General features: G+C 37.5%; 1 protein-coding gene across 1 annotated transcript in view; it reads left to right on the top strand.

Moving 5' to 3' along the window:
* Positions 1 to 2,845: 2,845 nt before the first annotated feature.
* Positions 2,846 to 12,761, top strand: part of POU6F2 (POU class 6 homeobox 2) — a 319,101-nt gene continuing 309,185 nt past the window's right edge. The window contains exon 1 of the mRNA XM_082015100.1: positions 2,846 to 3,145. Coding sequence (XP_081871226.1) covers positions 3,041 to 3,145 — 105 coding nt within the window. The 5' untranslated portion in view covers positions 2,846 to 3,040. The remainder of the gene's footprint in view (positions 3,146 to 12,761) is intronic.

Raw genomic sequence — 12,761 nt, 5'->3', positions numbered from 1 at the left:
AAAAGGGATACAGCACAGCCGGTTGGGAAGCAATATTTGTCATTCTGTCCTTCAACAATTTTCCTCAAGTTGGCAGTGTTAGAGCGAACCTGGCCTGCCGAATTCGCCTTTGCACCCTGCTCTCCGCCCTGAGTCTGCCCTGTGGCAGATTAGGAGCTACCTTGCTCCCTCACCTTTTTGGCTGTTGACAGGAGAGCTAAATCATCTTTCAAGCAGAAAAGCAAGGAGATATTTGTGGGGGGTAGGGAGACAATTCCTCACAATAAGTAAAAAGAAATATTGGAGTGACACCTCTTGAAGGGTGGCTGGTGGAAGGTCCAAAGGATGAATAGTCAAGCTGGGATGGTGCCCATGTACCAGCTGTGTAGCACCTACAGGACCAGGTAGATCTGGCTGAGGGAAAAGGTCTCCAGCTCCACAGAGGTAAGGGTAGCATCACAGGTAGCAGAGGAAGCTCTTACAAGCTGTTTGGGTTAACAGTGATGCCATGACTTATGCAGAGGCATTAGCTGCAGGGACATTGTTTTACATTTTTAGGGAGTAGATTGGCATTTCCTGGAAGGGTAGATTAATCATGGTAAAAAGAGAGGCAGCATATATCTCACTGTGGGAGCAAGGAGCCCTTGCAGCTCTGCCTGAGTGTGCATGAGCGTCTGGTTGGTTTGTTGGTGCGTAAGGGTGTGACAGATTTGTGTGCATAGAGCACTGTGCTTATTTGTGTGCTGCGATGTATGTCTAGGTCAGTGTCTTTGCTAATAAAAACCCTGCAGTAGTAATTGTCAGGTTTAGTTGCTTAGAGAAGTTCAGGAAATTTGAAAGGTGTTTGTGCATATCCACTGCAAAAAGGCTCCTCCTCAATAGAAACTATAAAATAAACATCCTCAACTTCCCTTTGAAATTCATAGACAGTATTTGCCTTCAGCGTGTCTGCTTTCCTGGAGACCACCGAGGCAATCTCCACCAATTACTCCCCCATCTACCAGTTGTATTTTGGATTGCTTGTGATGATACAGATGTTGATTATGGCCTTCACAACACTGCCTGGTTTTTCCGTAGAATTGTCCTGAGCTATGAGACCGCAGCAAATTCTCAGCTGACCAAAAGGCAGCCCAAGGTATTAGTTCAGTGTCTTTTCTTTCATGAGTAAGAAGCAGATAAGATTTAAACACAAATGGTGCATTTTAATTATGTTTGTAAGTGAAATACTGAGCAGATGTTGGAAGCACCATTTCAAGTACTTCTTCCTCATCCTAGAGGCAGAGTTTTAGTGTTAATATTGTATATATCTGTACAAAATGCTTGATTCAAAAAACTTTTAAAATAACTTGTTGGGCTAGGAGCACTTCTGGATCTCCATGCATCTACATGTGAATTCTTTTCCTGTTTCTGATATTTGAAATACGTACCAAAACCTCCTTTCTTAACTTTTTTCTTAGCAATTAATAAAAAAAATTGTATTATAGAAACTCGAAGAATACAAGGTAAACTTGGTATTCCCTGCCCATCTCACACCCCTCAACATAAAAATTCTCTCTCCTGTACATGCATGCACACACATACACATACACATGCACTCCCTCACATTCCAAACACTCCTGGATGTTGGATCTTAAAATTATATTGTAAAAATATTAGACTGGCAAGTGCTGTGCCTACAATTGGAATATTGTTGATATTCTCACATTTCTTTGGATATTGCATGCTAAGATCAATATTGTCGATATCTTTAAGAATGGGGTAACTTCAAAATATTGCCAGAAACTTTCTTAAAACAGAAAGGGTGCATTATATTAAGCTTAGAAACCAGACTGCTTCTTTCTGCGTTGTTTCTTTTGACAGTCTTTGAAAAGCAGGTTGTTTGCACCAGTAACAGAGCTGCAATTTTAAGCGGGCAGAAAGATGCACTAATATTTATATGAAGCTGTAATACAGCAAAAATTACATGGGCTGTTATTCTACTGTACTGCCAGAGGACTGTATTGATCTTTGAAGGGTTAAAGTGCTACCGGGTTACATTAATGTCACCCTTCAGCAATCACTGGCCAATAACATATCAGCAATCAATGCTGCAGCGTGTTGTTCATGACACTCAGTTTTTGGAGACAAGTGGCTGATATATTTTGACAAGAAGAAAAAATAGTCTTGGAAATTCTTGCAAATCTTAACTCAGAGGGGAAGATATATGAAACAAACTGCTTCCATTAGAAAAAATGGTAATGTTTGCCTTCATAAGTAACAACATTTTATGTCAGTTCAGTGGAGCAGTGAATGAACCAAAACTCTGCTAACCTTCAAAATGGAAAGGATTCTGTGAGTAGGATTTACATAGTCTGAATATTTTATATTTTGAGTGCTCATCACAGCTCACATAAACTAATACTTAAATATATATTTCCAATAAAAAAAACATTTTACTTCTGGTGGAGTAAAGCAGTGAGACACGTTTTGGCTTGTGAGTAGAGACACAGGTTTCTCAGCCCCTGCTCCTTTTTTTCCTGTTAGCAATTTGCTTCTATCAAGTTCTTATAATCTGTGCACATCCAAAGAAGGTAACGCAAGCTTCTTCACTTTCACAGAAAAGAAACTTAAAGGAAAAAAAAAAAAAATCAGGAACTCGAACAGCCATAAAGTAGAAGTACAAAGGGGGGAATAAAAAATAGAAGCTGTGAGAGGAGGCGAAGGGTTAAACTTCCAACCACTGTCTGCATATATAAAATTCTATCACCTTATCTGAAAAGTTTAGGCTCAAAAGAAAAGCCTCGGTTTAAAATACCTTTTAGGTTTATTAAATCTTTAGGCTGAAGATTACAGCAAGTGTTTTGTCTTTGGTGAGTAGCTGTTTGTCTCACTTTATTTACTTGGTATTGGGTATTTGTCAATGTCATTTCATATCTGCAGAAAATTCATACGTTGTATGGAAGTATGTATGTGTGTGAGTGTGCTGAAGGTCACATGACTGTTTCATCCTATTTGGTGGAGCAGCTTGACTTTTTTTCCCTTGCTTTTGGTGATGGTTGTGAGTGCAGAAGTTGATTGACAGATGCATGCCAGAAACCCCCATTCTCCTTTTCAAAGACTACATATGATGGATTGCGATCTTTCAGCTCAGCAGGACACAGGGACCATGCAAGCTGTAATTGGTCAGGTATGGAGTCAGCCATTTCTCAACTCCCCTTTTATTTTTTTTTTTTCCACAAGGGTCTAACCATATGATTCACATAATTCATATTTACAGTACCATCTTTCTATCTGTATCTTCAGCTACCAGAGAGCGTAGTACTGAAAGTAAGAAAGGCAAAAGAAACACAATAATCTGGCCAGGGAATCACTAGTTAAACCTAAAATACCATGCTTTTCTTCTAATAAACCTGGGTTAAAATTTAGTCTGAGCTTTGGCAAATCAATCTATTTATTAATTTACCGTTGTATTTTGTTTAAATGTACTGAAGTAGAAGAAGTGAGGAGTGAAAGTGTTACGTTTTCTGTGGAGTTGCTTTCTATTTCTAATGCTGTTCATTATTTCTATATTGACTGTATTCCTATACTACAGGCTGTGGATTTTTTTTTCTTTTTCTTTTTCTTTTTCTTTTTCTTTTTCTTTTTCTTTTTCTTTTTCTTTTTCTTTTTCTTTTTCTTTTTCTTTTTCTTTTTCTTTTTCTTTTTCTTTTTCTTTTTCTTTTTCTTTTTCTTTTTCTTTTTGCTTCTTTTACTCCTAACCCAGATAATGTGTGATTGAGCTTGCTAAACGTAGTAGTCTTTGCTGCTGCAGAGGGGCAGCCTGCAAATTAAACACTGCCACAATCTGAAAGGTCCAGGTGGTCTGCTCGTGCTTCCTAATGCAATCCAGCACAACAGCTTTAATAAACAGCTCTATTTAGTTCTCCCTCCCTGTATCCAGGGAAGTGAACTGGTCTGGGGCTGCTGTGATGAAATGCCAGAAGAATATCTCGCAAAGGCCTCACAAGCTGATTTTTAGAGCTTTTTCGTTTTGTCGTCTTTGTCTTCCAAATGGGTCAGTGAGTCCTTCTCTTTTCTGTTTTGTGATTTCTAATAAGTCTGTAGTTTTTATGTGTGTGTTTTAACTGTGCTGTTTTGAGCTTTAGCCAGAAGAGAGAAGAATCATTGTCTTTTCGTTTGTTTCAAATAATAACCTGAAGTGGGGAAAGAAATTAAATTATTTTGTCCTGTTGTACAGGGAGGGCTGTTTTCCTGTGAATGCAGCCAGAGTTGGATGAGGGTGTCTGTTTTTCTAATAAAATTTTAAGTGCTCAATACTTTCTCATTAACCACTGGCTTGTAAATCAGTCTCTGGCAAAGGGTATTTTTCTGAACTCTCAAAAGTTTGTGGTTTTTTGCATATGTTTCCAGTGTAGTGAACGCATGCTGCTGAGGTGATGACATAGTATTTGTGTTTCCTATATGTTGATACAATTGTGGAAAAATATGCATCCTACAACTGTTTTCAACTAAATTATGGCAAAGCACAGAAGTCCCTCAAAGCACATGGTTTATTAATACCATCGTACACAGTAATGCATTTCTGGGCGGAAAATGTCAAATATGTAATACCGTGTTTACCACAGACTTTTATTGCTTTAAATATTTTAAAAATAGAAGATACATTTTTTATTAAAAATCCCCCAAACATTAACGGCTTTCTATTAGGCTGGTTTATACCTAAAAAGTGGGACATGTTTGCCAGTATTACATTACGTGAAAATATGTATTTTAGAGCAGATTAATTACCTTTTTGTGTAAACTTGTTCAGTCTTAAAGAAATATATATAGTAATTTTAAGGCAGATACCATGGCAAGGTTTTAGGCAAGTGCACTTGACAGAAAATGTACCCTGAAACCTTGATAAATCTCAAAGCTTGTAATATTTGTTTAATGTAACTTTTGCTTTGGTACGTAAGAAAGTGTAAGTTAGCTATTTTATGTTTGAAGCTTGCTAGCTCTCAGAAAGTGGTTTTGAGATAGGAAAGCATAGGAGCATGTTTTTTTCTGTGTGTAACATTCCATATTTCATCAATTAAAAAAAGTTCAGTGAATGTCTGGAAAAATGTTGGTATCGTGTGTTAGTGTATTTAATTTCCTAAAAATCAATAACAGGCCATGCACTTCGAAGAAAAATACATTTTGTTATGCTAGGTGACTAACTTCTTTGGGGTTTTTATGTCAGAATTTATGGATATTATTATTGTGCAACTTAATATGTTAGGTGTTTCAAACATTTTTTAGATCTGTATGTGTGCACATTTACATATCGTATGTGTAAGTGTGCACATCCAAATGTGTTCATTAGTCCACAAAATGTTCAAGTATATTTTTGTTTTGATTAATTGTCCAGTGTTTGGTTGTTATTAGCTACATGGGAAGATAGAACCAAATGTTTGTGTTTTTTTCAGATAAAAATTATGTATTTTCTACTTGTATAATAAAAGAGTTACTTAAAACTTGGGAAGCACAGAACAATCAGTATAATTACAAAATGTTGCTGAAAATAGAAAGAGACTTTCTCTATGGACTCTAATACTTAGCTGGCAAGAGAAAATAACTATCAAAAAAACAAACCCTATGCCATAAAATCTTTCCACACTGTAAGTCTATATTTAGTTTTCATAAATAATACTTACGTGTTCTAAAAATATACACATAGTGAAGAGACATTCGTTACCTGACACTGTTGTTTTAGAAAAAGCTTTTCAGAGTCTTTGTTAACTTTCAAACCGCTGAAAGCAAAAACTTTGAATAAATGTTTACCATTTGGCCTTCTCATTTAGAATTGTATTTTTCTCCAGCTGCAGGAGTTAAATTTTCTTTTGACTAATCCTGCAGATGTAGCTTTAAATTCAGTCTTGTTTGCTGTTAATGGAGTGTGAACTTGCCTAATTAAAAATCCAAACTATACATGTATATCTCTGCTCCAATGGAGATCAGAAACACTAGCGGTTATTTGTAGTTCAAACACTAGTCTGTGTATGACATGAAAGTAATAGCAGGAGCATGCTGATTTAGAGGCGTTTTCAACACCAAGTACTTGTTCGTCATTAACTGTATTTTCCACCTTTTTTTTATATTCTTGATTTAATCTGTCTCCAAGCACCAGTGTCCACAGTGGCTCCCATTGGTGATGGCAACGGTAGGCAGAGTGCTACAATCCCGACCATTACCTAGCACCTGGGTGTACTGGCTCCAAGTTGCAGAATTGCTCGTATACCTTTCCTCTGGATTTTTCCTCCCCCAAGCAAGCAATTAAACAGCCAAGTACTCTGAAGAACAACCTCCTTGCCTAGCGTGTCAAGATCTAGAAGCTCATTGCTCATTGTGATTTTGATTCATAACTGGAGTGTTTGGAATGAAACCCCGATCCCTGTCAGCAATAGTCTGCAGCACCCTTCCTTGCATGCTGAACCACAGTACCTGTTATCTCTTCAAATGTGGTTTGCTCTTATAGAAACTATTAGCTGGATTTTTATGCCATATTCCTTACATATCCTGAGCTCATCTAAATGAACAGGTAATTAAATACATCTAATTATTCCAGTTACAGAATTTTCTCTACTTCATATGCTTTCTAAAAACTGTACTGCACCTTTCTCTTATTTTTTCTTTTATTTCCCTTTCTTTTTTCTTTTTTTTTTTTTTCCCCCCTAGACCTGAGCTTGTGAGTGACAGGTTAGTTCATCAGCATTACAGCCCTCCTGTTTTTGTCTCATCTCATGCAGACAGGTCACTGTGTCCAATCACCCTTCTGGCTCTGCTATCCCCGGGGGAGCCCAGGCCAGCCTGCCATCTTGATCCACCGGCCTGAGGGCCCGGGCTGGCTGCATATTTCTGTGTTCACTGGTTCTTGCAAATATAGTAAAACGGGAAGGCGGGGGGGGGAGCAGCTTAAATTAGATCTCTCTAAACTGAGAGGAAATAAATTAGGTAGCATTCCTCTTCAAATAAGCAGGCGTTTGCAGTTATTACTGCTATGTTTGAGTTCTCTTTCTACATGTTAACTGTGTTTATTTTCTATATTTCAATGGTATCCTCTATGTGAGGGTCATGTGAGCTCATCATGTAGTAAAAGCTATTTATGCAAGGGTAAACATGCGCTTGTTTCCCACAGAGTTCTGCTCTGAAGCCCAATTTATAGGACTGATACATTGCCATTGCTGCAGCCAAGGTGGGTCTTCCTGGTCTGTGTTTTAATTTGTTGCTTTTTAAATTTTGTTTTCTTCGTGCTGCCCCTTCCCCCCTCCAGCAAGAATAGAGCAGGGGGATAAACGTTTCGGAGAAGCCATTCATTTCCGTAACTCATGGGTCACTTTTCAGAAGTTTGATCTGTTGTCAGTGTTGTTTTGTAATGCAGATCAATACATATCCAGGAGTTTAATTTTTTACCAAATGAAGATCACATCTATAACGTTAGTTTGTCTTGAGCAATCTTTAAGTGATTCTTCTTGTAGTAGTAGGGAAAGTCTTTTTCTCGTGGAATACCTGTTTCCATCTCTAATCTAATATACAGACGTGCCTATAACACATGCAAACAGAAAAGAACCATCTTAGATATAAATTTAAGACCCACTTTTACAATACAGCAAGGAATTGTGCCCTTTTGTCTACCATTTGGGACAAATCCTGTTCTCTCTAGAAAGAATTAGACCCATCATTGTAAGCATGACTACTTGCATAAGTAAGGTCAGACTACTTGTTCCCTTGTCTGCTTAGTGTACGTCCAGCACAGACATTGCTGTCCTTTGCAGTCACCAGCAGTTGTTTTCTGCAGTTTGAGACAGTGGGAGAGAGACTTATGGGCAGGTAGACACTGACTGTTTTTTTTCAGTAGTAGAGAGACAATGTAGACAATAAGAATCATGTTTGGAAAACTTCAAAAACATATTTTTTAATATTTATGAACAAGCTGGTACTCTGATAATGAAGCATTCCATCTCTGCAGAAACCCACTGTTTTATATGCTCTCCAGTATAGTGTGTCCTTAAGAATTATTATTGTAAGGAGATGCAGGAATGTGGCTGTAATATTTTACAGTATAAATATTTGTTGCAGAGGAGTTTGGATCTCATTAATTTAATATATGTAAATTCTTTGGTCCTAGGCCTAGATTCCAGCAAAAGAATGCATTTCTCTCTTGACTTTTCTTTTTAGAGCAGAAAAGATGGATTTTTATCATTTTCATTCATGTGTAAAAAGATTTTTCTTGTTTTCACACCAAAATGGGGTTTTAATTGATATCAGCCCTCTAAAAACATCTTTAGTCATTTTTCCTTATTTCTTATTGAATTTCTTTATTCTTTTCTATTCTGTGCTACTCTGCTGTCTCATGTAGTAGTTTGTGGGTAAGGCCAATTGAGAGGTCAAATCTTTAAAAAGCTGTGATTTACACTCTCTGTATATTAACTATTATTCTAATTGTAAGAGAAAAATAAAGTATGTCGGATGACCTTTAAATTGCTGGGCAAGAGTCAGTCGTCCAGTGATGTAGACTTTTTATCTTTTGGCAATGCATTTACATTCAAGTACCTCTGCTGTGTTTCCTAGATTCTACGCTGATAAACTAAATACAAATCTGGGCCACTTTTGTATGTACAGTACATAGAAGTGACTGTGCTGAGCCTCTTATCTTACGCTGACCTGTAGCTGTAACAAGACTTTTATTTTTCCTCTCATCTGAACTGCAGCTCAAATGGAAGAAAGTAAAAGGACAATCGAAGACAAATTGTATATAGAGTTTTCAACATTAAGATGAGGACATGGCAAAATATTCTTTTTCCTGTGATTTACATCTCTCAAGGGCATTTGCTTGTAGTGCTGCTTCTTGCTATGAAATTGTTCTGAATATATGCGTGTTTATCTCATTAAACTTAACAGGACTTAAATGTGCACTTAAAAATTGGTCAGAAAATCACTTAAGCCCATGTAAGTCTACAGCTGCTAAATCTTCAGGTGCACAGTACGATACTGAACTCAACGGGACTCCTCACGTAAATAACACTTCGCAGGATCTGGTCCAACTTGCCTATCGAGTAACTGTCATTGCGAATAAATATAACAAAGTCTACTTTAAATGCTAGCTAAATAATTGCAGTGCAAACTCTTTTATAATTATAACTGACTATTAGGGTTAAAAGTAGTAACTCAAAGCTCTTGAACGCTTTTATTTTTTGAGGATATCAGGGCTACAGGTAAATGAACTATAGCTTCAGGGTTTTTGTTTTATCATTGGCTTTGAAACCTCTGTGATATGTAGGACTATTTCTTCAAACGAGAATGATTAGTTGTTGATATTTGCTGCTGATTCTCTGTTGACTGGTAGTGCTGCTCCATAGGAGAGCTTTATCTAAGTGTTAGATCAAAAGAAAATTTTGAAGCTCAAGAGACTGTTCTAAATTTCTAGCCATTTTTAAAAGCGGTAGTGGGAGAAAGCTTAAAGAAAAAAAAAGGGGGGGGGGCACAACCCAAAAAATCATTATTCCAAGCCATCCCTACATGGTGAATGATATAAATGAAATGTTCTTAAGCTGTTTAGAATACATATTGTGGTTACTAATAAGCCTGTTTTTTTATGTCTAAGAGTGGTACAATTTGTATATGCCATGCTATATTATAGCAAAACGAAGTCCAACGAACTTCTATGCATAGTCTTCTTTTTACTCACATGAGTAACAGCAATTGGTGTCATTAACACTGGTGCATAGACTTAAAGTTGAGGAAATGTGTTTCAGAGAGGAGAGCCTCAGAAACAGATCTTGCTGTCTGGTGTTGCACAGCTGCCCTATGCCCTTTGCTCATGTGAATGAGAATTTACAGGGCAGGATGCTGATAGGTGTTCTTGTCAAAACAGATGGGTCTTGTCTTGATGGGCTTTCCTCTACCACCTTACTGTAAAAGAAATCCAATAGCAGTGTTGCAAAATCTTACTTGCAAGAGTAATTTTTGATCCTGTGCTATTTCCAGTGAGTGTTACCCAAACTACTTGCTAAATATGATCTATAGCCATAGGTAACTCTTTCCAGGATGGGGCTCTGAACCCACAGATGGGGAAGGGCATTGTAAAGAGAAACCAGTCCTTAAGAAAAAAAAAATGTTAGAAAGAAGCTTCATGCTACTTCAGTCATTGATGCTATCAAGTAATTTTTATCTTACAAGTTTCTAGCTTTTTCAAGGATCTCAGACTTGCGTGTGTTTAGAAGACACAATCCAGTTGTTTAATGGCACTTCCAAAAAGGAAATATTATAAGGACAACAGTAAAAGACAAAAGTGGTTTTTTTAGTCACCCCCTGCTATGGAAACAAGAGTTTTAAGCAATAGAAAATAACAGAATGTGAAGTTTTTATGAGCAGATTAGTGCAAGTCATGTTAATAGTGCTACAGAACAGCTGCTTTTAGACATATTAGAAGAGATAATTTTGTATCAGAATGTTGTCCTTTTCACCAAACTGTTTACAGCTCTAACTGCTTTTCCACTTACTGAGCCAACTTGTGAAGCTCTAACTTGGATTTTACTTGAGCTTTGCTCATGTTTCATGTGCAGTGAAGTATGGAGGAGTTTTACTGTAATAAAAAGTCTGCTTTTTTAAAAGCTGGAGGCTTTAGCCCATTTCTGGAAGTCATCTTGAGGGTGGGAAGGGTAAAAAAAAATTTGCACCATAGACTAAGACTGAAACAACAATATTAATGAGTAAAATATTTCATATCCTTATCTCAGGCTGTGACTTACTTAAAATCACGTTGTCTCCCATCAGTGGCAAACTAGCATCAGCTTCCATTTATTCATAAAGGCTGTAATGATTATTTTTTAAAATTTGTAACAGTAGAGAACTGTGCCTGATTGTTACCAAATCCAGCTTTAAAAATAAAAAAGAGATAAATATGCAAATAACTCCAATACCCTTTAAGTCTGGCAGTTCTGAGATACTGTCGTGATGGCTATAGCTGTTGGTACTGGAACCAGATGCTGCCAAGTGCTTATAGAGTCCTGGACTTCCCACCAGCTTTGTTAGGCAGGACTCTGTTCCAGCAAGGCCTGAATGTTTTCAGTCTTTGAAGGCAGCATTAGGCCCTGAAGAACACGAGGGGAAATTTTTCATTGGATGTCTTTTTTCCTGCTCAGATCTTGTTAATGAAGGAAAAACTGAAAGGTTTCCCATGAAAATTGTTCGGTTTAAAGTGAAATAAAATAATCAGGAATAAAGGAGAATTATGCTGCTCTAAGAAACAAACAGCTATCACAGGATTCCTGGCATAAGTCTTACCTTCCCTTCACTGTGCCCATCCCTTTGTGTGTACAAAACGTGCTTCTCATTCTTCAAATGGATTATACAAAGCAGAAATAATATCTGTAAACAAGAAACTCTCAGTCTTTTGGAGGAAAGGTTGAAAGTTGTGGTAAATGTAGAAGTGGCTTATAATGTGGAAGAATAAAAGCAGAGAACATCAAACTTGTTTCACTTAGTGTCATTCATGATGATTTATCGTTATAGTCAGGGCAAACTGTGATCTCGGAGCCGAAACAATTTTGTCCATTAAGAGGAAAAAAACAACCGCAAAAACCAGAATGTTCCAGCTTGGTTCTTATATACGTAGGGTTGCAATATTGAATTCAGAATTGGGGAAGCTTAATCTTGCAGCCAGATTTGACAAGATGCTGGTTGAACAATAGGCAGAAGTGGTAGTTTGTGTGTTGTAATGCCTATGGTGGGAAATAAAGAAAGATAAGATTTTTCCAGAAGTTTGGATGCAGTATTCATCAGCTGCTCCAGCTTCTCACCAAAGTAGGCAAGAAAACCTGTGTGTGCAAGTGTGTGAGCAAAGCTTACAGTGTCACAGCCTGACAGAAGAGAAACTGGAGTGCTCTAAAACAGCACATGAGGCTTTGGAATGGCTCTGAACAGAGTTATCTTTTTGTTTGTTTGTTTTTAGTGCTGTTGCTTATTTGAAGGTTGATCACGAAGCCATTTAAGCACATCCACAAGCATCCCCTCAGACTTATAGGGAAAGCTCACATAAGCACCATATTGTGTATTGCACTATGTGATGCTAAAGGCTTGGATCTCACCTGGCCACAATGGGATAGAGACATGTACAGCTGAAAAAAAAAAAAAAAAAAAAAGCCAGTTCTCCAACTCCACTCAGCTAATCCTGAAGAGTAGGAGTCAGGGGGTATGGGGCAATGTGGTGGTGGTGGTGTAGGCAAAAACCTGGAGGCTGAACCTGAAATCTTGGAGGGGTGAGCAATAGACTCATTGGCAGGTGTTTGGAAAGGAAGACCTGGATTTTGAATGATCAAACAACAATAAAAAAAGGCTGAAGACTGAAGTTTCTTCCCTTGAACATATTCGTTTCTGTTTATTTTTTAAGTTCATGCTGGATTCTTAGCAAGAGGAGAGATTGAGTGTTGCCCCCTAACTAGGGATTTAGAGTGACTCTGTAATGAATTTTAACCCAAGAGGCACTGTGGGTATTCAGCAAACCTTTGTTCCATTCTGCTCATGTCCTTATGCTAGACCCACCACCGTAGTTATTAGATCTCAAAGATTACATTCTTTGATCTAGTGCTTTCTAAATCCTTAAACCACAGTTTATTTATTTAAAAGGTTATATCCAGCATTGGATTGGATTGTAAAGTACCCTTTGACTCTTTCATGAAGGACACAGTAGAAACACATGCTGCTGAAGAAGTATTTCCTTCTGACCATGAAGCACCACAGCATTTTATTGAATTAAGAACTGCACAAATATCTGTGCTTTT

This window comes from Phaethon aethereus, assembly GCF_964289735.1.
Source record: "Phaethon aethereus genome assembly, chromosome: 2".
Lineage (NCBI taxonomy): Eukaryota > Metazoa > Chordata > Aves > Phaethontiformes > Phaethontidae > Phaethon > Phaethon aethereus.
Note: the sequence above shows the minus strand (reverse complement) of the source record. Positions and strands in the feature narration are given on the sequence as shown.